This window comes from Anser anser, assembly GCF_964211835.1.
Source record: "Anser anser genome assembly, chromosome: 22".
NCBI lineage: Eukaryota > Metazoa > Chordata > Aves > Anseriformes > Anatidae > Anser > Anser anser.
The window spans coordinates 8,233,025-8,257,274 of NC_139743.1; the positions used below are offsets into that span (position 1 = coordinate 8,233,025).

The window sequence follows — 24,250 nt, forward strand, 5'->3', positions numbered from 1 at the left end:
GGAAGTGGGAAATGACATTTCCCAAAACTTATTTTACTCTTTGCTGGAAAATGACCAGCTTTGTTTGTGATTTAGAAATTTATCTTCCTCAAAAAGTTTGAGATTTTGTATTTTCATATTTCTCCTTTTCATTGAGTAGCACAGAAACACCACAAGCCTTTTCCTGATTCAGGAGAAGAACATTATTTTTCCTGTTTCTGTATTTCTCCCCAACCCCCATGTAAATCTATCAAAATTCCGCCAAACAGACAAACACACTGGCTATCAGATACAAAAATAAAAATCCAATATGCATTTTCCATTTTATGGAACGCATTTTGGATGAAAGAAAGGGTACTGACATTTTAAAGTTTACAAAATGCTGCGCTTACACTACAGTTCTCAGAAGTTTCAGAAAAATGGACTGGGAGATGTCTCCACTTTGAACCCAGAGGAGTTAAAATATCTTTGATGCATTCCCTGAAGGTCAGGTTGGACTTCTTGTTTGTTTGTTTTAAATGTTTACAGAATGATCTGCACGGAAAATTTGATTTAATGACCTCTTTAAGCATCCAAATAAATCTAGTGGACTATTGCAGACTTTATAATATTATTATTTTTATTTTTTATTTTACAAACTAATTGGTGAAACTCAATAGAAAAATTATTTCCAGTAAATTGCTCCCTTTACCCTCACTGAGTAATACCACACTTAAGACTTGTAGAAACATTTTAGTTTGAGATAAGTGCTGTTGCTACTATCCAAGAACAATACACGACAATTATAGATTTCATAGACCATCTAATCTAATTCCTGTATAAACAGGCAATAGGCCTTTTTTAAATTAAATGCCATTTCAAGTCCAATAGACGTGGCTGAACTAAAGCAGTTTGAGGAGAGAGGGAGAGGAAAAAAGACTTCCACAGATAACGAATCTGCAACAACATACTGTATCCTAACTCCAGCTAACCGGACAAGTGCCAAAATCTGTCCTGCCACCTCTCCCTGTGCCTCTCATGACTATGTTACGGCGCTGTAGAATGACCAATGGTTCAAAGAAACACATTTCCGCACATCTTAATGGCAGAGGAAGGACTTCGTATCTCACAGACTGCATTTTTCAACACAACAGGCGAGAGGGAAATCTGTTTTCCCATTTCCATCTCCATGTAAAATAACTAAATGGCATAAAGTGCCTGAGATTTTCAGTTTCTTACAAAAGAGCATTGCTCAACTCTGGTGATTTTATTATTATTATTATTATTATTATTATTATTATTATTATTATTATTATTATTATTTTTAGATTTAGGTGCATCAGACCTGTAGGTACACCTAAATCTGTAGATTACAATGTATTTAAGTACTTAGCACAGTGAGTGGAGCAATGCACTTCACTGAAGTCAGCTGGAGTTTTGCCATGTAAGTATTACCCGATGCAGATGCATGTGCCATTGCAGAGCTAATGCTGAGGTGGACTTAAAGTCTTTCAAATATCATTGAGCAAGAAGCTGGGAAAAGAAAAGAAATCCTTTCTCCCCACTGAACACTCCTTGAATAAGTCACTTGAGAACTATGTGTGTGAATTGTTACGCACCCCCTCGTTTATTGGCTGTCCAGATACAAGTGCAGGTGGGGAGGTGACAGAAAAAAAGCTAGAACACCAGTGATCCCACCCTGAAACGTTCATCTGCACCCAGGGACAAGGTGGCATCAAAAGCACCCCTCACCTACCTTCGCAAGGTGCTACAAGGAGTTTGCTCAGCGCTTCCTGCACTGTGGTGTTACGGAAAGTTTGACGACTCCCATTTTCTCCAGTTTGTTAGAATGAAAAACCTAGCCCAGAAGTGTCTGGGCATTCTGAAGAAAAGTAAAAATAAAAATCTAGCATTCTGAAAGAGAAACAACAGCAATGTTTTTATTTATATATTTAATTTTTAATTAAAAAATAAAGGTTATCTTAATACATCTCTTGCAGCCTTTGGGCAAAATGCACCCTTAACAAGACTTTATGAAACATGATGCACATCTGTTCTTGGCACACATCTTAAACACGAACTTTCTGCAACAACTTCTTAAATCCATCCTTCTCCCCAAACCCTGGAAACATTTAAATGTTCTTTAAAAACCTTACAAAAATTAGAAGTGGGCCCAAAGCAAAAATCCTAGATCCAAGCATCCCAAAGCTTTTGGAGCAGACTCAAATCCAAATCCTCATCTCATTCGAAGTTTTATCCTGGATCACTGCAAATTCACAGACACGGCACCCAAACAACCAAGAGATATGAAATCTGAACGCTGACCCGGGGATCAATCTCTCTTCAGAAGCTTTGATCTTTATACGGGGCCAAAGCAAACCCATGGGTCTGAACTCTTTCCTAAAAATGTTGAAGTTGGGCCCATCCCTAACAGAAATAAGTGCTGGTTACATGATGAAATGGTGCTACCACAGCTCCCATTTCTTAGCTGTCCCTGGTCTGAGACCAGACCAAGTCCTCTGTCCATTTGCACTACTAAAAGGCAAGGATAAAGCCAAGCGAACACACTGAACCCTCCAACAGTCATATCACTACACATTTGCCTCCCGCAGCAGGAAAGGAGCCCTGGCCTTCTCCTTTATTTGCCAGGAGCTGTCTCAGGTTTCTAGATGCAGTTTTCTCTGGAAATAAGTCCAGTTTCTCTGGAACTCCGTCACTATCTGTGGGAAGGCGTACACACGCCACCAGAGAGACAGGTCATCACCACTCACACAGGATGTCTTTGTTCCACTGTGGCCCATGATGGCTGATTCCCAAAGGCACAAAGTGACAAATCTTTCGACTTATACACAAGGTCTACATATATATATATTTATATATATATGTACACACACACAATTACATACATATTTAAATATATATATATATACACACATATATATATATTTGGTTTTGGTTTTTCTTTTCTCTTTTTATCCCCCCTTTCCCTTCGTTCTTTCCCTTTTAACTTAATGGCGTAGCCTCCTCTGAGGAGGGTGCTGGTATATGTTCTGGAGACTTCTCTGTCTCTGAAGAGCCTTCTGGCTTCTCCTCTGTCACTTTAGGTTCCTCAGGGGCTTGAGATCCCTCCAGCTCCTGACTCTGAGCCTGGCTGTTCATTTTCTCTTCCGCTTCAATTTCCTCTGAGGTGGGAATGGAGTTTTTCTTTGGACGGCCTTTGGGCTTCGTTGGAGCTTCCTGCCCGCCTTTCAACACCTGGAGCAAAGAGATTAACAGTCAGCATCAGTCTGAACGTCACTGCCGTGAGACTGCCTTTAGAGGGTAGGATGAAATTCAGCTTTGACTTCAGAGTGGATCCATGGTTTGATCACCATTGCAGCTTCATAGAAATTCCTTGCATTCACGGAGTGAGTTCACTCATTACCTCAACTAAAACTAAATGCAAACAATACCAGTAAGGACACCTAGAACTCTGGACCTGTCTAAGTCAGTTCCTACAGCAGGCCCAAAAGCAATCTAAGCACAGAGTCCTCAAGATTACATACAGAAAGATATTATGCACAATTCACTTCCTTTTTTCGAGTGTTTGCTTTAATCAGAGCCCAAGTAAGAACAGTCATACTTTAGCCAGAATTTCCTCTGGCTGCCTATTCTCTTGCCAGTTCCACTTTGGCTTCTGAAATAGTCTTTGTTATTAATATTATTATTTTTGTAACTCCTGCATTAAAAGACATGACACCCATCTAACCTGTGTAAAGGCAGGGAGTTATTAGAATAGGTCTGCTCTTATGTTTAATTCCCTTTCCCTTCACAAGCTGCAGCCTGAAGACACTTTCAGCCAAGGATCTGGATCCAAGCTATTCCCAAATTTGTTTCAAGTGGCAGTAACTTCTGCAGCTCTCACATACACTCAAAAATTCAGTTCTGATGCAGTGCAGAACTGCATCTCCTCTACTGGGTGGGAATACATAAACATCTCCACCGGAGAATTCACAGCATCAGTTCCCAGCAGGATTTATGGATAGCTCTCCTTTCTAGAAGCATTTTAATTGGAAAAGGGCCATGAAGCTGGAAGTACAAGAGGTGAAAGGAAGGTATGAAAAGCAAGAATCAGTTATATTAGTGCTTAAAACTGCATTGGCTCCCACTGAGCAATATCATCTTTTTGGTCTACATGGATAACCGATCCCACAAGTGTTAAGGTCACAAGAATGCCAAGAATGCAGAGGTAGATACTTTGGTTCTTTTCTCTGCTGTTTTATTTTCTTTCTTCTCTTGTCTTCGTATTCTTCTTACTGCCTGTTTTACAACTAGCCCACCACATATGCTGTAGTGTGAGGTTTTTTGTGTTTTTTTTTTAAGTGTATTTCTACAAAAATTCAGAAAGAATAAAATAAAATTTGGTATAAATAGAGACAAATCACTGACACTATACTCAGCTTCAGAACCCATTCTTTTAAAAGCAGTTTAAGGACTATGGAGAAATGGTAATGAACCACTTACCATTTTCTTCCATTTCATCCTGCGGTTCTGGTACCACGTCTTCACCTGGAGCTGAGTCAGCCCCAATGACTGGGCTAAATCGAGCCTGGAAAACAAGACAGACGTTGAAATGACTTGACAGAGGACGAGAAGAGCCCAGATGCCAGGGGCAGCCAATCCAACACTAAGTGCATATAACAGGAGGACTGCCAGAAAAGACTGCTATTTGTTCCTCCAATCTGTTGTTTGAGAAAAAGTCAGACAAAAGTGGTAAACCACTTTTGGGTGAAAAGATAGCTGCATCTTACAGAAGAAGCAAGAATATTTAGGTGTTTGCAGCACTGATTTGAGAAATGAACTCTCTCATTCGTTCTCTATTCTCCTTCTCATGGAGGAATGAGCAAGCCTACAAATATCAGAGGTTTTTCTGCCCTTTTTGAAACACAGGACTGTGGTATTCCAACTGCTGACACTCCACATTTGTGCATGAAGCTACTGGTACACAGCATCCCTGAAAAACAGGTCTATGGTGTCTGAAGCAAACACGTAAGAAGAAAGACACTCAGCTTCAGGCTGCCTTTGAAAGCGTTGCTCCTTATATCGTATTTCATCTTCACTACCTACATGATGGGGATAATGATACTTTTTCATTTCTCATGGAGTAGTAGTACATCTAAATCTATTAATTTCTTATGCATTCTGCTACTATAGGCAATTTAGGCTTATAAATGAATTTATTATTTGCGTGTTTAGCTTAAGGGTATATGTGGCAGACAGCCCATAATCCTGATTCATTCTCTGCAAATCTCCAACCTGTGCAAGTTCATCTGAAACCATTCATTAAAACCCAGGATATGAAGCAAATACAGCTCAGAGTAACCCTTTATCCTTCCCCACAGGTGATAGTAGCATGCATCTGGCAGTGTTGTAATGGCGTTGCACAACGGATGGAGTTGGAAATCCTCAGCAACGCAGGGCAAGTGCCCCAGCGTCACGCAAGTCCTGCAGGTGGGACAGCTCAAACAGAGTCACATTCCAAGGTGTTCTGGATTATGTGAGCTTTTTGGCAAATATTTCCCCACCTTTGCATGGAGAAACACAGGGGTGGTTCAAGGCCAAGTTTTTCATAATACAACTTTTATTTCAGCTGGGTTCCTGAGGCAGACAGACGCACTTTTGTATTTACAAACACCTCTGTACTCCACACCAGCTCTGTGCTCACACACATACTCCTAGCTTCATTCTTTTCCCCACTTTAGATTCCCTACAGGTTTGGTTTGCCTGCTGCCTATGCCACTACAGAAAGTCTGCAAGATATCCCACTGACTTAAAAATGCCACCACTGTTGTGTGAGTAGCAGAATCTAGCAGGGGCATTATCCCCTCGTACCGCACTCCTTTACTACTAATAAACCAGGTGCTCCAGTTGCCATCCAAGCAGTACAATGTTGCACCCAGGCCAAAAGCTGCAGGACTCAACACAGAGCACAACCCATTGCTTCACCATCACGTTTCCAGCCATGAGTTCACAGAGAAACACTGCTTGACTAACTCTTGCCACAGTGCACATCTTATCACACTTTGATTACCTGCAACCAGTTACCACCTCTTGCCACACACATTATTGTAACCAGCATTGCCTAGAAACCCAAGGAAACAAACCAAGAGGGGGAAGAGGTACAGGGACAGGAATTGCTCATCAGCCTCGAGCACATACAAAGCCAAGGAACAGTCATACTATTAATTTAATTTACCAGCCCTGAGTGCTTCAGCAATGGTGTCAACAATCTGCTTATGTGAAGCTGTGAGGAGTCAATACAGGAGCATTAGGAACTCTGAAACTGTACAAGACAGTTCAGTCTTGCCCATGAAATTCGGTTTAGCTGTGATCCTTGGCTTCGTGACAGGCAGTACAAGTAGAGAATGCTGACTTCAAAACCAATTTAAATATTGGAATTCTGCCATCTGTGGAGCTCAAGGTCTGGTCAACCTTTCAAACCCTCTCTAGGTTTACAAACTTAATAGGAATTGGACAAAATCTTTTTCCTGTAATTTAAGTTTGCTGAGTAGTGTCCAAGGTCTTTAAAATAGATAGAACCTTTCCTTATTTTAGTTCGTCCACTTGTTACCAAGTACTCCCTAAGAACTCGGGACAGAAGCAAGGCACCCTTCAAATGTATGCATCCCTGGCTCTGTTTCCCTGATGGACAGGCCAGTAGCTCCTCATTGAATTGCTAACCAGGTTTGCTAGAGGAAAGCTAGTTCAGCAGCCAGCTGAAGCCACAGCCAATCTCCCAGCCTCCATAGAGACACAGCCATACACCATTGGATGCCAGGAGGAAATCAGGCTGTGTTTTTTTCCAAGGGTCTAGCAAGAACAGGAAAGGGAGAGCTTTTGCTCTGTTTCTTGTGCATCTCTGAGTGCCTGCTAGCAAGCACATTTATCAGCATGTGACATTTCCATTGATACAGCCTATCCACGTCACCTTTGATCCCAGGAAAAGTTAGCCTTGAAATTGAATCTGGTCATCTGCCCATGTTCTTGGCCAACAGCAGAGGCATCTCTGTGGAGCTAGAAGGCAGCACACTGCAGCCAGGGAGCATCTGGTATGGGAATGAGAACAGCTGAGCAGGGCTGCCGCAGCCCTTTTGCTCTCCTTCCTTTTCCTAGTTTAGGAAGCAGTATTTTCCTGCTCCTTTATAAGCAGTATTTATAGCCACTCACAGGCCTTCAGCTAGTTTCTACCCTGCCTGGTTGTCCCCATATCTAAAAGGGACAGAAGTGAGCTACAGATGAATACAAGGTGTGATCTGGCTGTCTTTCAGATCAGTCACTGTCAGTGCTGTCCCTGAAAAGGAACCAACACTCAAAGGTGACACTGAGCATTCAGATGCACTGCTGAGATAAAGCAGTGAACCAGAATGTTTCCTAGATGAAGACAAGAGCTTCCTGCACAGCAAAATGACTCTAGGAGGTGGTGCATAGTGGAGAGCATGATCTGTGGCGGGCAGCTTGTATTTCACTGCCCAGCCCAGCAAACTCTTACCTGTCAGGGGTAGACAGATACTTCTGCTTCTGGAATTTCTTCTCCAAGCCCATTAGCTGGAGCTCTGTGAAGATGGTCCTACTCCGGCGTGGCTTTTTTAACCGAGGTGTGGGCTGCTCTGCCTCCGACTCACTGCTGGCATGGGTCTCGCTGGCTGGGGTCTCCGAACTTGCAGTCCCTGAGGAGGCCTGGGCAGGCAGCACACGGGAGCTGGTGGCAGCTGGCACGAGGTGAGGGACCACAGAGGGCTGCCTGGTGATAACGGAGATGAGAGGATATGCCCTCAGAGAAGGGGACCCTGGCAGGGAAAAAAGAAGAGGTGGATAAGGGTGAGTTGAGTGGCAATGTGGTTAAGGCATAAGAGCATTGGAGAGAACAGGGAGAGGGGAACACCTTCCCTGGCTCTGCCATTCAGCTATTAAATGACCACAACCAAGTCAATTCCTCTCTCTGGACCTGTTTGCTCTTCCAGATTGTGTTTAGCCTTCTTGGGCTGGCAGTCTCTCGCTGCGCATTTCGTTTTCCTTAGCATAGAGTGTCTATTTTCATTGCCTTTTTTTTTCAGGAGCTATTAGGACACACATTGTTGAAGTCATCCATTTAATTACCCCAAGAGACTAACTCAGAGCAAACAGGACAAAATCTGTCCCCACTCATGCAAATCTGCTTCTCTACGGACACTAGGACAGGGTTCATTTGAGATAGTTTCTAACCTCCCTTTATATGTGACAGAAAATCTCAAGTCACAGTTCACCTAGCCCTCTGTCAGGTAACTCAAGAAGCCAGGCGGATCACACTTCTATCCTCTGTTGTCCATACTGACCCCACTGACCATACGGGCAGATGAGGCTGAATAGGTAAGAGGCAGATTTCCTCACTGACTCTTAACTCTACATTTTATACCAACCAGTGCATACCAGCCCTAGAAGTAAATCAGCAGCTCTGCTCCAATCCTTTCGGGCCAGAGCCAGTCTGGGATGACAAATTTAAACACTCCCAGACACTACAGGAAGTTCTGATTCACTTCAGACCGCCTGAATTTACAGCTATAGACAGATTTCTGCTCAGCCTTAGCCCCAGGAAATCAAATGTTCCTTTAAATCTCTGGGCAGTGAAATATGGCCACATACGGGAAATGTGCACTCATTGCAAGGTGGCTCTGTATACAACTTTGCAAACAACCTGCGCAGTCTTGGGCAAGTCATTTTCTTGCTCGGTACCTCAGTTTACCTCATCTGCAAAAGGGAAACAATCCTTCTTACCTACCTTGCTGGTGGTAAAACATGGATTAAAGCTTAATGTACATAAAGTATTCTGAGATCCTTAAGATAAATGGCACTGTGAAAAGGAACGTATTACACCAACACGCCCGATTGTGAAACTCTTAATATGAATCACCACTAATGAACATAATGATCTATAGGCCTCAATGAGTCTATTTTGGTGAGTAACTCATCACCAGCAGAGGAAAGGTGTTACCGGCCTGGCCTGCTGATGACCTATATTCCTTACCCTCGTCCCCAGCATGAAGGGTTGTGGGGTCATACATCAGGTATCAGGTAAACAGCCGTGCAGAGGGTACATAAGGAATTCTGAAGCTTGTTGATTGGCACTTCTCCCCACAAACACTTCAGTCACAAGGAAAATTCAGCCGCTTACAAAGTGGGCTTGGAAAATTTTTGCCAATACAGTGTAAATCACAGCAGTCTGCATACAAATTAAGCCTTGCTTTTCTCCTCCACATCTTTGCAACACCATAAATCAAAACATTTCCATTAAATTTAAGTTATTCCACCTAAACCACCCAGGAAGTACATGAGAGATGAGATCAGAATTGCTTAGCCAACAACTGCTTGTGTAAAGCGTATCTGCATCTTCTTTCTGTGGATTTTTTTCCCCCAGCTGATGCCTGTGTGCAGATCTACTACCACCAAGTGAAATGGCAGAAATTCTGCCTTGATTTACCATCTCAGTGGCAGCTCAAAGAGCATAAATCAGGAGAGAGCCGTCCTTTGCCTTACACTACTAATTCTGCCCTCGCTGATATTTCTGCACCTGCTGACACCAGCCAGCTATGCAGAAGGTACAGCAGATCCTGCTCCCACAGTTTATATCCTCCCAGCCAGCGCCTGCTGGGACAGGCCCCTGTGGGACAGGAAAGGCAATGCCAACACACCACTGGGACATTCTTCCTCTGTTTCAGCCAAACTGGCCTGAAAGAGTCAACCTCAACCAGCGCTCAAGCTCTCATGCCACGAAGGAGGGCGTCTAGCCTTATGGCATGCTCCAGGGGGCCAGGGGGCCCTGGCTCAAACCTTCCCACCTGCTGAACGCAGCTCCTGCTCCCCTACAGCTTCGTTCCCTGAGCCTTATCTCACAGCCTGAAACACCGTTCCTGCCCTTGCACATGGGTGGTTTTTGGCAAAAAATTGATACTTTTACCCTTGTACCCTAGTGTGCTTCCAGCAGGGCTCTCTGCAAACCACAGGACTGCTGAGGAGTAATAAATCACCAGAACCCAGAAACCCCTGCAAGGCTCCAAGTGACAAAATCCTATAGCAAAACGCATTTTTACACGGGACTCTCTTCAAGCAAGGTCAGCAAAAGGTATTTGGTATCAGAGCAATCAGGGATATTTGTTTTCCTGCGTGCATGGTAGCAGCATGTGGAAGTGCTCGGGGTGAGGGAGACTAGCTGTGACGGTCCCAGAGCTTGCCATTGGCTTCAGGCTAATTTTCTAGTAATTAGGTAAGATCAGGACAACAATCATAAGAAGACCACTTTCCTCCTTCCAGGATCAGCAGTTTCAGCGTGGCTATTTTTGCAGGGTAAAACAGTGGCTGGTTATTAGAGAAGCAGATGACACTGGGGTTGCTCGAGTGTTGAGCACCTGAATGAGGGGATACATTTTCCAAACTGTTCAGCAGCCAGCAACTGAGACCTGGCAAAAGCTCAGCACACACTTATTTTCGGTGCCCACGTCAGGACACTTATTTACTTACACGACTTCTGAAGCTGCTGCTCTACTTCTGGACAAGTAGTGGTTTGCAACTGCTGAGCTGCTTCGAGCTCCAGGTGGTGAACAGATTTGTGAGGCTGTTGACACCAAGTGCCTTATTTGTTTACCATTTGTGATCATAAGAGAAGCCTTTGCTTATGGCATGACCCCAACAGATGGGACGGTGCTTTTAGAAGTGATTGTAAATAATAAAAGCATCAGCTGATGTTCAGCTCAGCCATATACATATACAAGACTTCTCAGCTTTCTGCCCTTGGCCTGATGCGGGCACAGGATGGCTAGGACAGAGTAAGGACAGCATTTAGCAAAAAAACAGGGGTTCAAGGCTTTCAGTGGGGAAAGCTGGAGGTCAGAAAGAGGGCAATGTTGTAGCAACCACCTGCAGTTAGGAAAAAAAAAAAAAAAAGCAGAAATAGCTAACCTCTACATTGCTACTAGATCACAAAGAAAAAAGCATAAGTTCAGTGTCCTGTTCTGGATATAGTTACCCCAAAGTTCAAAGACAGCTGAAGTTGAGTTGGTCCACTGTATCTAGGTACACTATTAAAACAATTCCCCTTAAACCATCTGTACAGTTCTTACCCTGATAAAGTCTTGGCTTCCAAACACTACAAAATCTGAGGCTAGATCTTAATTTCACATCCCCCAGAGTTCAAAGGTATTTCTAGACTGACATGGTATTGTAAGAATGGAATAATTTCCTAATCTTCAACAAATTAAATGCTGGCAAGCAGCTCTTGTCTGCTCAGCACTGTTGTGACATGCTCTGTCTCCCAGGATGGGAAGGAATGGAGATGAAGCACTCTGCCTTTTCATACCTGCCTTACAGAACAGTTTCAGCTGAACGTGTACTTTCCCATATCATTCTTTGAGTACCTTTTCCACTTTTGACCCACTGTCCTTTTGCCCTCAAAAACCAAAAAGAAGTCCAAATATGCCAGAAAATGAGGAATTAGTTTGCTACCCTAGCAGCACAGTGTTTTAACATTCCCCACTGATACAATCAAGAGGCAGCACTGATGAAGTGCTGTGAAAACACCACAGGTTTAGGATTCAGGAGTTCTTAACACTCTTTATATGAGGACGGTGTCTTGCTACGTGGTTTTGTACAGAAAAGTCCTAATTTTATGTATTTGAATATTCTTCATCACCCTGTTCTTAATTTTAGGATAGTTTCATGTTTGCTGTGCTGCTGAATAGTTCCCAAATACTTGGGAAGTTTTAGTATTATCCATACTTCATACCGTACACAACTGGGGGAACGGTGCTTACACAACAGTTTTGCTGTAATTATTTTAAGCATTTAACTAGTCTCAATTTTAAGCATCAAGAAAGCTCTTATTTCTGTCCATCTTTATAATGCTAACATCTGGCCACTTGGTTGCTAAAACTAATAAAGAGCTAAAAATAAAAAGGACATTGGATCTGCAGAGTGTTTTCCAAGGATCTGAAAGCATTTTGTTTCGCTATTTAAATCAGGCCATGTTGGCAGCCTCCACGCAGTGAAGAACAGACCTGACCCTCGCACAGTGCACTGACCCCGCAGCCTTGAAATGAACTGGCTTACTCAAGCCACGCAGGTCTAGAAGAACCCTGGACTCCTGTTTCCTAATTACATGCAAGATATTTTTCCTAGAAATGTATCATGATCTGACATATTCACAAGGATCTTTTTCTCACGTGTTTTGCTTTTCAGTACTAGCACCAAGAAGAAGGACAGAGAATGTGTCCCGTTTTCCCCAGAAGGTCGCAGTCAAGAAAGTCAATTTTTACTGGCCAAACCAAGCCAATAACCCAGGCATCAACCTGCAGTGTATCAGCCTTCAACTTCCACTTACCACATATACGAAAACAAGGAATAAAGCAGCAAAGGCTCCAGACTCCCCACCCTGCTCCAAGTCCCGATACATGAACTGAGAACAATTGCTTTTCACCAGCCCAGCCTGCAGCCAGCTCCACTCATCTGCTGGGATGTTTTGATTAAACTTATGACCATGAGATATGATGCAATAGGTGCACCACCATTGAACTGTATCACATTGCAAAAGTTTTAATTAAAAATAAATGCTTCAAACAAATCTTTTTCTCTCCTTTTTCCCCTCCCCCTTCTTGCTGGCTTATTTTCAACTGCAGCAGACAGAGACTAGAGGAAAGAGAAAAGGGAAAGCACTAATTAATTGCACTGTTTGACTGCCGGCAATGGCAGAACAGTTTTCCTCCTAGGCAAACTCAGCTAATTCTGTTTTGGAAGGAAAGGAAGGAAAGATTTATGGATCAGCTCCTCTTGGCAGGTCAGTCCTGCTCGGAGGCAGAATGAAATCTCACTCCGAATGGGCTGCAGTGAAAGGTAAATAAAAAAAGAAAATGAACTTACGACTTAGGAAGGTCTATAAATCTGCTGTCTCCCAAGTGTCAAAACAAAAGGGTACCAAGAAGGAGTTGGGTTCATTTAGGAGAGTTTCATTTTGCCAAAGGAATGAACAGCCTATTGAAAGGAAAAAGCAAGCCCTGAGCAAAGCAAAGAAGGCAAAAAGAAGAAATGTTCAGAATAAGCGGAACCAAACACAGTTTGTTTAGCAGAGAGGGCATTAAATCAACTTTCTCCACCAGATTCCCAAAAACAGATTTGCCAGCCATGCCATGGCCACACATCTTGGCTGGACTTTGCCAGCAGCTTCCATGGGAATGGAGCCAAGCCAGAGCTGAGCACAGACCGGGTACGATCCAGCCACTCAATTTGGCCCAGGAGTCAAGTGGTCAAAGACAGCAGCCAAACACCTACGGCACGCACTGGGACACAGGATGTCTTCTCAGGTCCCAGTGGGCTCCTTTGCCTTGTGGCTGCTCGAGCCTGTCAGAGGTTGGCTAGGGACATAACACGGCTCTTGCACAAGGGCCGTGCTTCTGCTTGCTTCCTCAGCCACCATGTACCGTGCAGACCTGCAGCACCTCTTGCTCATCAGAAGAACAGCAACGAGCTGTGCATATAATGGGCAAATTCATTCCCCCATAGAAACAAGTAGTTAGGAGAGGGCTGAAGGGAAATAACTGGGTCTGCCAGCCTCTTCACAAATAACTCAATAAACAGCCCTTTCCTAGGTGCCCTCCTCATTGACGTGCCATCATTAACTAATGCTCAAATCCCCAGTTCAGAAACGACCTGGGTGATGTTCATGCTATGCAGCATGGTGCTGTGCACAGATCTCTCAGCTATCTTTAGAATGGGAAGCAGCACAGCCATGCCAGGGTATGATTGCACCTGAGCTAATTATGGCCTTAAAAGAGGTGGGCTAATTAGGCTGTGAATACTGTGTTGACAGCTTGACAGCTTCCAAGACATGAGTTGGTGTATTTGTATGGTGTGGCCCTTGCAACACGTTGACACAGATGGTCTTTCAGACATAACTACCCCTCTTGTGTCCTCTCCTGATGGGCTGGGTGTTCAGGCATAGCCCCAGCATCTTCCTGAAGCTGTTCCCTGCTCAAGTCAACTGAACCTCAAACATGCAAATGCTACTTCTGGACTTGAATGTTTTTAGCATCCCTATCAAACCAAGCTTGGCCAGAGAGATGCTGGTAGATAACCTGCCAGGAATCCTTTGCACCAGCCAGTGAAGACTGATTTTCTTCTCATTCTTTCCAAGCTTACTGTAAGACACCCCTACAGAGCCTGCCCCTCTTTGAATATTGAAATGGCTGGAAAGCTTGGATGCAATCCTCTGACCTTTAAAAGGGCCATAACTCAGCTCTATAATCAGATCTTTCTGTGGCTATTACATATTAAATAGGAATTCTAGAACTGGGAACACTTGATAATGCTCTTTATCATCATTCTTTTCCAGCATCTCGGCACCTAAGAGCCTGGTTGATTAACAGAGTTAACACTGCTCTGGGAGGGCAGATTTTCATTTGTTCTTGTTGGTTTTGTTTGTTTAAATGATTGTTTTTTGTCGTTGTTATTTTTTTTTCTACTAGCTCTTTTTCTTTGGTTGCATGGGGAACCAGTTGTAGCTAAACAGGAGCCAAAGTCTTTGCTATGAGCAGAGGTGAAGGGCACTTCTGGGAGATTTTGAAAGCTTCCATAAATAGTCCCAAAACTCAGCTCAAGTGCACAGAGCCAAAATTTCCATGGGAATCATGAGTGTCACAGAGGCTATGGGGAAAAAGAGCAGTCAACCCTGAAATCTAAGTGCAGAGCTCGAGTACAGACACACTGGTGGTGCTCCAAAAGAGTATTCAGTGAGGTTCCTCAAAACGAAGTCTAACTGCTCCTCATCAGAGGTTGCAGGTAGAGCTCACACCATATTCTCTTTCCAATTCAATTCAATAACACCTATTAGCCTGACAAGGGCCATGAGTCTTGCCAAAATTAAATGCAACTCAGCTACACAGCAAAAAGTTGGCCTGGTAGCTAATGGCTTCTCTCCCATAGGGAGAAATCCAGAGCCAACTGATGTCCATGGCAAAATGCCCATCAGCTTCAGTGGAGCCAGAATTTCACCTGCGTGTGTCCGCAGAAGAAAAAAAAAAATAGTGCAGCTAATTTTAGTGAAGCAAAAAAGATCCTTCATAGGGCACTCTGATTAAAGGACAATTCTCTTGGAACCTATACCTTCTGTGATGAGTCAAGCCAAAATTAAGGCTTATCCTCCTGGAGTCTTATTTTGCCTTCCCTAGGCACATTAGATAAAGTCACTTCCCTGTTCAATTAGATTATTACTATTTGTTTTTTTTCTGAGGGGGGAAGGGAGGAGGGTTGTGTTTTCATCTAAGTCAGTTGCAAACAAAAAACCCTGATGCCTGTAGATATTACCTTTTATAATACTGAATATAATGTATTGTCACTAGAAACTGCTCTTCCACCATGCACCTCTCACTGTGCAACTACCCATCCAGCTACCCAGGGGTGAGCAGAGCTGGACTCAAACTTCAGCTGCCCTTACCTAAGCCGTGGGGCACTTGGTCCTGTAGTTGAGTTTAGCCCAGTTTCAAAGCCACAAGAAAAATTTCCTGAGCATTTGGAGTTGCGAGATACAGGTTTTCTGTTTCAAGCCTGTCACCTTTAGCAATTTATCAACGTAATGCTTCAGTATAACTTTCACATAATAACAGTAATTAATAAGTTTGAATGCATCTGAAGCATGCATGCCGGAGGCCTTCGCACACACACACACACAAAAACTAACCAGAAAGATAATTAATCCTTACTTAATAATGACATTTGATATTTATATTGTGCTTTTTGACTTCTTTAGGGCACTGTACACACAGTAAGTAATTGGTCTTGAGGAAATGATGAGCCTGAGAACCTCCCTGAATGAGAACTTGCCTCTTTCCTGCTGCCATGGGCAGATGTGTAATACCCTGCCTTGGACAGGGCTGGATGTGGGGCAATTATCTATCTTAAACACAATCCAAAAATTCACCTGCAGCACCAATGCCTCCAGCAATGCCAGATCCTTGAAGGGTGGCACCACAGTTCTTCTGGCTGGGATGGCAGTAACCATGATAACAAGCCAGCTTTGTTTGAGAGCCATACCGGTGAGGGAGGAGGTAGGAATGCACATTGAACCAGAGTCAAAAGATCTGGTTGTGCTGCTGTCCTGGGGCTAGTCACTCCATCGTGGTTTCCTGCTATCCTGAGATATCAAGGCTTAGCTGCTGAGTTTCTTCTTAAGTGCAAAAAAGATAGGACAAGCACCACCTGGGCGCTACAGGTTGTTCTCCCTGCACCCAGTGACCTTTCTTCCAGGTTGTCTGCGAAATGGGAGTGTGCCAGGACCTTGTCATATCCTTACTGAAGAAAATTTATATGGAAAAGGATTTATTTATTTAAGAAGTATTTAAAGAATCTCTTTGGCCAGTGCTCAAGAAGTCCTTTGTAGCAAATGTAATAGCACTCTGCCTTAATTAGTGGAAAGTGAATCAGAAAAATATGCACTGCCTTTCTATTCTGAATTATCCCGCCTCACACAAGGGGCAACCTGCCTTTGGGAACAAAGTCCCCCTCGATTCACTTCCATCCTCTTCAGGCAAACTGGGCATGGCTCAGAGGTTCTGCTCTTTGTCTGAGGCTACAAGAAGTGATTCTGTTTGGGATTCCTCATCTTTACCAGATGATCCGTTTAAACCCTACCCAGTAGGAAAGGAGGTGCTCCGAACCCAACCCAAAGGAGATCCTCAGATCTCCTTTAGGATGTATGGGCTCGAGGCCATCACAACTGGAAACAGCTCCAAGTGGCGGGTGGGTTTGGATGTGAACCTCCATTCCAGACCCTTACTGTTTGGACTCCGAGGGAGTTTTAAGACCAGGCCACATTAGTCCCAGGGAAATAAACACTAGCATGTCTCTATAAACCACAGTGTTCAGATGGTGCAGGAAAGTTACTGGGATACAAGCCACCAGCTCATTTACCATATCTGTATCGAGGGACACTTTGACTCCATTAAGCCAACATCAATTTGAATCCCTTTCTTTTGAACTAAGTCATGTTAAATACTTCAGCCAAGATTTTCCTCCATTATGCAGCACAAGACTCAACTCCAGAGCTCATCACTCGCTGGACCCAGATTTAATAAGCAAAGTAGCCAAAAGATGACAGAATCAAATAGCTAGCAGGAATGGATTTATAGGCAGTCTCTGGTCTCAGGGGTGGAAGAGAAACACAGCACCAAGGCGACCCAGCTCTCAGGGTGGCTAAGCTGAAGCCGCAGCAAGTTTCTGTCTTTGCTGATGACAGCCAGATGACTAGACACCTCAGGACACCGGGGAGAGATGTAGGAGGCCAAATCCAGAACTCCGTACAGATGGTCCCACCGGGTAAGGAGCAACACTTGGATTTAGGTCTAGAAACTGATCATCAGAGCTGAGAGGGTACAGTTTAGTGGAAGGATAAGTCATGTTCTGCTCTTCATACTGCTCCCTAAGTATCTCTTACTGGACACTGTCCAACATACTAGCCAATACGGACTTTGGTCTGACACATTAGGACCATTCTTATGTTCTTACACATTTGATAAATAAATCTGCCTTCTCTCAGGATTTCAGAGTTTCTGTTCAAGTTCAAATGCATAATGCCGTGCATGCATAAATCAATCAGTCCTTTACTTCCTGCTCTGTTAATTATTATCACAACGTCCATAAGCAAACACTGGCCTTGGTCAGCTGACTAGCCATGCACACAAAAGCACTCTTCAGGTTTCTCAAGCCCACCCTTGTGTGAGCTCCGGCAAAAAGCTTGCCATAAATATCACCACCTCTTCCTGCTTCGAGCCTCTAAAACACTCTGGTGAGTGACACACGGGAAGAAAGAAAGTTCAATTGTTTCTAAACACCAGACTGCTTAAATTTTGTCTGATTGATCTTTTGGAAAATGCTTTTTTCTTCTCAGGAGAACAGTAGATCTGTGTTCAAAAACCACACACAGACCCCTCCTCTTTTCCTCCACTCTGAAATGAAAGGGGGACTTGAGCAAGTACCAGTGCTAACCTGAAAGAGACCTGTCACTTCTTGGCAAAGCCTTTGCCTCTTATAATCATGGCTTATCTCAAGGATCACCCTATTAATAATCTTGTCCCCATCAGGACACCTTTAGCAGAGAGGTTGGTGTTACTGAGCTGCATATATGTTTCTTTGATCTTGCATCTGCCTTAATAGAGAGAAAACTCATCTCTGTGCTTCTATGCACAAAAATAAACTCTGTGGACGATTTGGCTGAACAGCTGCGCAAACAATGCAATTTAGATGGATGCAAATGGTACACAAGCAAGCTGTGTTCAACCTGTCCATCCTTTGTGTCTGACAGTTAGATCAGCATTCTTAACCCAGCTCTTGTGGCTAGTGGAAAGGAGAAATGTCGATGGAATAAAGCTACATATAATGCTCACCCCAATATTACTCTAAGAACCCTGAAACCTCGCTGTCAGAATCCAGAGCACCTTCAAATAAGGATTTCATTCAAACCTGATTTTTTGGGTTGAAGAAGCTGACAAAGACTATGTCAAAGCTTCCAGCAGCACAGGGCATTGCTATTTTTATTCCCTCACTTCAAACAACAGCTCACTCAGGTCACTCTGTGGATTGAATCCTATCCCAAACAAAATCAATCGAGGTCAGCTAAGCTTTCCCTTTATGGATGGAGGAGGGAATACAGATGAATTTCCAGTTCCCAAAGCAGCAAATTCTATAGGACTGTCTACATTATATGAAGCTAGCCATGAGCTGAAGTTACCTCAAGAACCTTCAGTGGCTTCATCACTGCCTCTACCTGCCCGAAATGGACACAGGGAGGCAGGATGCTCTCAGCGGTTACTCGCCCAGACTCCAGGCAGACTGATATTGTACTCGCTTCAACATCTGCACTTAATTAGCCAGCCCTGCGGTCCAGGAGTGAGTGAGGACAAGGAAAATTGCATTCACTGCTACAGACATCATGGAAAGAGCATGTCAGATGACAGCATTACACATGTATTTTCACCACAAAGTATAGCCGGTGGATGAAAGCACAAGGAGATCCAATGAGGCAGTTATGGGCTTGGTCTGTAGGGGGGATATGGAGACTAAACAAAAAGCAAAATAGCCAATTGCTTGGTGTAAAATGCTGTGCCCGCAGAGGATGCAAAAGTCACAGCTACCGATAGCACCACAGAGGTGTCCTGCTGGAGGAGCCTTGCCAGGACTCCAAACTTCAGCATGGCCCCTTCCACCCCATGCTGAGGTGTACTGTCCGTGCCAGATCTACAGCCTCTACAAATGGGAACAGCCCCCAAAATCAAAAATCAGTCTGACATACAGACCCGGCTCATTCATTTCAGGGTGTTTGTTTTTTCTTCCCTTTACAGGTGAAACACAAACAGGTTTAGCTCCTATTGCAGTTCTCAAAAAGCAAGCCAAAAAATGTCTCAAGGGTAGGCAGTCTCACAATGGATGCGCCCAGAGCAATAGTTCCATGAGAAAAATGTCAACCTTAGAGAGGAGCAAAGCACTTTGGCTGTATGTAACCATTTACATGTCAGAAAAGCGATGACAAGGTCTCTCAGGTACCAGGCCGCCTATACCCCAGTGCTGTTAGAAGGACAAGCCAGAAATTCCAGTTGGTGAGCTCTAGAAAGTTCCGGTCTCCAGAGAATATGATCCTTCACTCATGCCAGACATCACAGTGCTGTTTTTTTTTCTGTCCTGATAGGAAGTCAGCCAAGGAGACACTGTTTTCACATCTCCAGACAGATGCAGATTAGACTTAGGGTGGAGACTGGGCCTAATTAATCATAAGGGTTCGAATTAGGTTTCTACAGGTGCTCCAATTCTGCTAGCTTTAATTGTGAATTAATGACATTATGGACACAAACCTTAGAAGGACGCCTGTTTCAGACACCTCCAACCTAGAACTACGAACACTCCCTATAAATGCGCTGATGAGGGATCTAGATGGGAGACCCTCCCTCACCCTGAGGTTTGGAGGGGTTTGAGTCAAAGCTCTGGTTATCACCCATCTCCGGTTTTCATCAGCACATCTGTTTACCTCTGATTTTCCTACGGCACTTGTCACTGTGGAATGCAGCATCACCACGTTCCACAGGTACATCTGTGACTCTATAATCTCATTTAAACACCAATCAGAAAGGTCAATACGCAAAGGACAATACAGCCCTTTCTTCCCTCCACATGTGTACGCGGGCGTAAAATCCCCACCAGTACTAGCATCAGCTCCGGGATAATGGGAATATCGTGTCGTTCCCACTGACTTTACTAACTCTCACTTGACTCATAAAGGGCAAGAAGAATCAAGTTTTGATCAATTAGGTGTAGGTTTTGGGGAAGGGGGACACTGACATAGCATTTCCAGCCCTGCCAGAGCCTTAACGTACAATCTCAACCAAATCCCCAAATCTCACTGGAATTCTGTTTTCCCCACATGCAAAACAAGGATGATATCATCTACCACACAGGGCTGTTATATGGTCTGGAAAGTACTCAAACGGAAGCCACAAAGAGGAGGCAGAGGTGTTATTATCTCACACCTTGCTAAACACATTTCCCATTAATAGACTGCACAGATTGCATGAGCACTGCACTGAGAACTTTGTGTCATATGATTGTGAAATTCCTTAATGTACCATTAATATATATGTTAATAATGAAGCAATGCATGTATCCTATTGTTGTGCAACCAGCAATGTTTCCACAGGAACTCCTCCAACAACAGGTATACATGCAGTTCATGGTTTTTCAAACCAAAATAATAAATTTCATTAATATTCTTATTTTTTTAATAAAGTTATTTTGAACCAAGAACAAAATTCTGGCAAAGATCAGATGTGGCTGCCAGTTTTTATATAGTAATAATCTAAGGAAAAAAAGTTTGCAGGAAATATATTTCTGATGTTTCTCAAATACTGTCACTGTCAGACTCTTTTATGTGGCTGGGGTGAAACCCATCTGACATTTAGTATTCCCATGCTCTTCCTGCATATGGGGTAAGAGTCTTTACATTGCTAGTGTTCTCACTAAGCTATGAAATGGTGGCCATATCCCACCTGCAGCTTTATTAGATATTCCACCCAGAGAACTTAGACAATTCTTGAGGTGCACTGCTTTATCATGAAAGACAACCAACTCTACTGATCCATCACACTCTGTTGTTTTGCTTTGCCCAGCCATGCCATAATAGTTGCAGTGGGTCTTAATTTCTGACTGCTAAATGAGCCTTTAATATTTGTTTGGTGAATGGCATATGAAAGCTCTTCAATTCTAAGTAATTAAAATCATGCTGATCTTTTTTTCCTCCTCAAAGTATGAATGCCATGCCTGCAGCTACTCTGTTTCCATCCTGGAGGATCTGCTAGGAAGCCAGAGCTAAGGTGTTTCAGTTTATGTAGAGCTTTAGAAAGACTTGCTTGGTCATTGACACCAATTTTACTGTCTCCAAACTCTCCAATAAATTCAGGAGTGCTATTTTAAGTCTTCTTCCTCCTTTCTTTATTAAATCATTCTGTAGAAAATAAACCTTTAAGTTAAATGGGTGCAATGTTGAATGCATACAGCTGGCTTACTAAAACGATTTCCCGTGCCTAGCTTGTGTATTCAGACCACCACAAATACTCCACCACCACCTCCTTTAAACACACAAAATATCAAAGTAGTTAAAAATAAACAAAAAAAACCACGTGCAACTAATACTGAGGCAAAATCAGAAACTTTTTAATTTGATATAAGAATTAGCTCAAATTAACTAAGTATCTCAAATTATTTTGGTTTTAGAGCTTTACTAAAATGAGTCAAAAAAGACTGAATTTAAGACAGTTAAATAACATGTTCCTTCTAAATTCATAAAACTTCAGACTGACACCACATTCCTACTCCTTTCCTGCTTGGAGGAAACAAAACGAGAATCTCTAATGAAAATGAGAAGTGCTGCATTAGAACAAATCCATCTACAATTCACCTAGTGTATCTTTGCACTCATTACGGAGAGGAAAAAAAAAAAAGCATTATTTCAATTATTTTTCCTCCTTGTGGGTCACTTTTCATTAAATTGTTGAGAAGAAAACATACTCCCACCAAGACGTTAATGTCTCATTTCCAGTACTGCTTTGGTAAAGAGACCAAATAAAAAAAATAATGGCTTCTACAATAAGACATATCATCCATCGTCAGCATGTAAAATGCAGTCATTAATCACCAAAGTAACCTACTTATTATAAGTATTCAAGCACTGGCAATACAAATGCTTATAAAACAGGGGCTCCTTTCATAATTCCCTGCCCTTGTCTCTCAATAGTTTAGAGGATTAACCCTTTTACAACGAAGGATGGGCAAACTGGTTTTGCCTAATTCCAAACCAACTTGACGTCATGGGTTCGAAAGTTCGACTTGAACTCAAACATTATCAGAAGCAGTTTGTGCTGAGGGGAGACAGCGAGAAAGAGCTCTAGGAGAGAAAAAGTTAAGAATACAGTGAAAGAACATGTCAGAAAAAACTGCCGGACATGGACAGAGTAAAAAAAAATCTAAAGGGTCAAAGGATGGATAAAAATTACTAATAAATTATTTGAAATCCTTGCAAAGTAATAAATGCAACTTTATCTTAACATATAAATGTGATTTGCATGGAAGCCTCTTCCCTCCTACAGATGTCTGTCTGGAGCGAAAAAAAAATAGATTTTTTTGTGCTTATTTAATCCTCACGAAGATCACAGTTATATGTATGCACGTCAATGTTGTAATCCCTACTGTCCATATTACTTTGGGCTTCTCTTGCATTTCTTAGCAAAAGATTTTATAATATTTTGCACAAGTGTGTAATGAGCCACCATTTTCCTGTAAGTAGTAGGAAAGACAAGCATTTAACCGGCTTCACGTCACATTGTGAATCAGGTACAAAGTTGAGTAAAGTTGGCCAAACCATTGAGCTTCCACTGCAAAGTTCTCTGATATTCCGTGCGTTTTGCAAAATCAAACTCCATTTGGTTATCCCTGCTCACAACAGCATGTCTCAAGCTGCCAGCTAAATGAATGCTCAGCAGAAAGTGGTCATATATTTGCAATCTGATGCAATTCCTTTTCTTTTCCTACACACCCAAAACTTCTACTGACTTCAAGGAGTAAATAACGTGGGGATGGGGGAAATAAAGAGGTACTGAGAAAACCAACATTTGAACATCAGAGTTTAAAAGACGTAAGCCTCGCTATTCACTGATCATTGTAAAAAGTGAGACATCTGAAAGAAGAAAATTCTTGTGGAGAGAAATTAGATGAGAGATGAATTTGAATTTGCTCTCAGTGTGCAAAGTGACCCCAGTTCAACCAGAGCAATAACTTTTCACACACTTAAAGAAATTTTGTCATAAACTGAGCAATTTTGTCCAATGTTGGTATCAATTACTAGAGGCAAATGACCTGTGATTGGCTTTGGGGAAAACAATCATCTTGAGACAACAAAATAAAAAAAAATCTCCTGTATTTTAAGCCATGCTAAAGCTATGTGCCAGGCACTGGGCATGAACACGTAGTTTCTTCTGGCTAGATTTTTCAATTAATTAACAAAGCAGCAACAGGCAATAGCAGCTACTTCACTGTAACTTCATCTGTAGAAATTGCTCAGTGAATACCTTGTAGGCATGACTGGTTTCAAAGTAATTGAGATATGTCCTGGTAAATCATCAGCAAGAAGTGCCAACCATTGCAAAGGTACTCAGAAAATCTGCACCAGTGCAGCTTCCTAAGAAATATCAGTTTTCTCAAGATATTTCCCCCTAAAGGAAATGTCTTTCTTCAATCAAAGTTGCCATCAAGACACTGCAATGAATGGCAGTGTTTTCAGTACCCTGTAATTTACTACAGTAAAGTAACATTTTTCTTTTGCAGGCATATACTTGGAGGCAGAGAAATACAATCATCAGGTAAAAACACTATAAACATTAAAAAAAGCTATAAAGATATCAAAGTTAAGATCACTGGTGAGTTAATATGAGTCAAACGAATCACGCCTAAGCTGCACTAAGCAGTCAATATCTATGAATACATAATAGTAATGCTCAGAATTTAAATAGCTGTCAACTGATTTTAATGCATTATTACAGGTTGTGACATGTCTAATTGTGCTCCTATTAAGAAGGGAGAAAATAAGGCATGGATCACAAATCAGTAACACAGTCAAAAGGAGAATCAGGCTTTTTTGCAAGTATGTTAAAGCCACAGCTATTCAACTACAGCTATCTAGTTTTCTACGCTGCTTTCATGGTAG

The 24,250-nt window shown here is 42.6% G+C and overlaps 1 protein-coding gene across 1 annotated transcript in view; it reads right to left on the reverse strand.

Annotated features, from left to right (window-relative positions):
• Window positions 1–1,895: 1,895 nt before the first annotated feature.
• Window positions 1,896–24,250, reverse strand: part of BARX2 (BARX homeobox 2) — a 36,071-nt gene continuing 13,716 nt past the window's right edge. The window contains exons 2-4 of the mRNA XM_083808114.1: window positions 7,487–7,784; window positions 4,462–4,546; window positions 1,896–3,213 (exon numbers count right to left, since the gene is read on the reverse strand). Coding sequence (XP_083664240.1) covers window positions 2,962–3,213; window positions 4,462–4,546; window positions 7,487–7,784 — 635 coding nt within the window. The 3' untranslated portion in view covers window positions 1,896–2,961. The remainder of the gene's footprint in view (window positions 3,214–4,461; window positions 4,547–7,486; window positions 7,785–24,250) is intronic.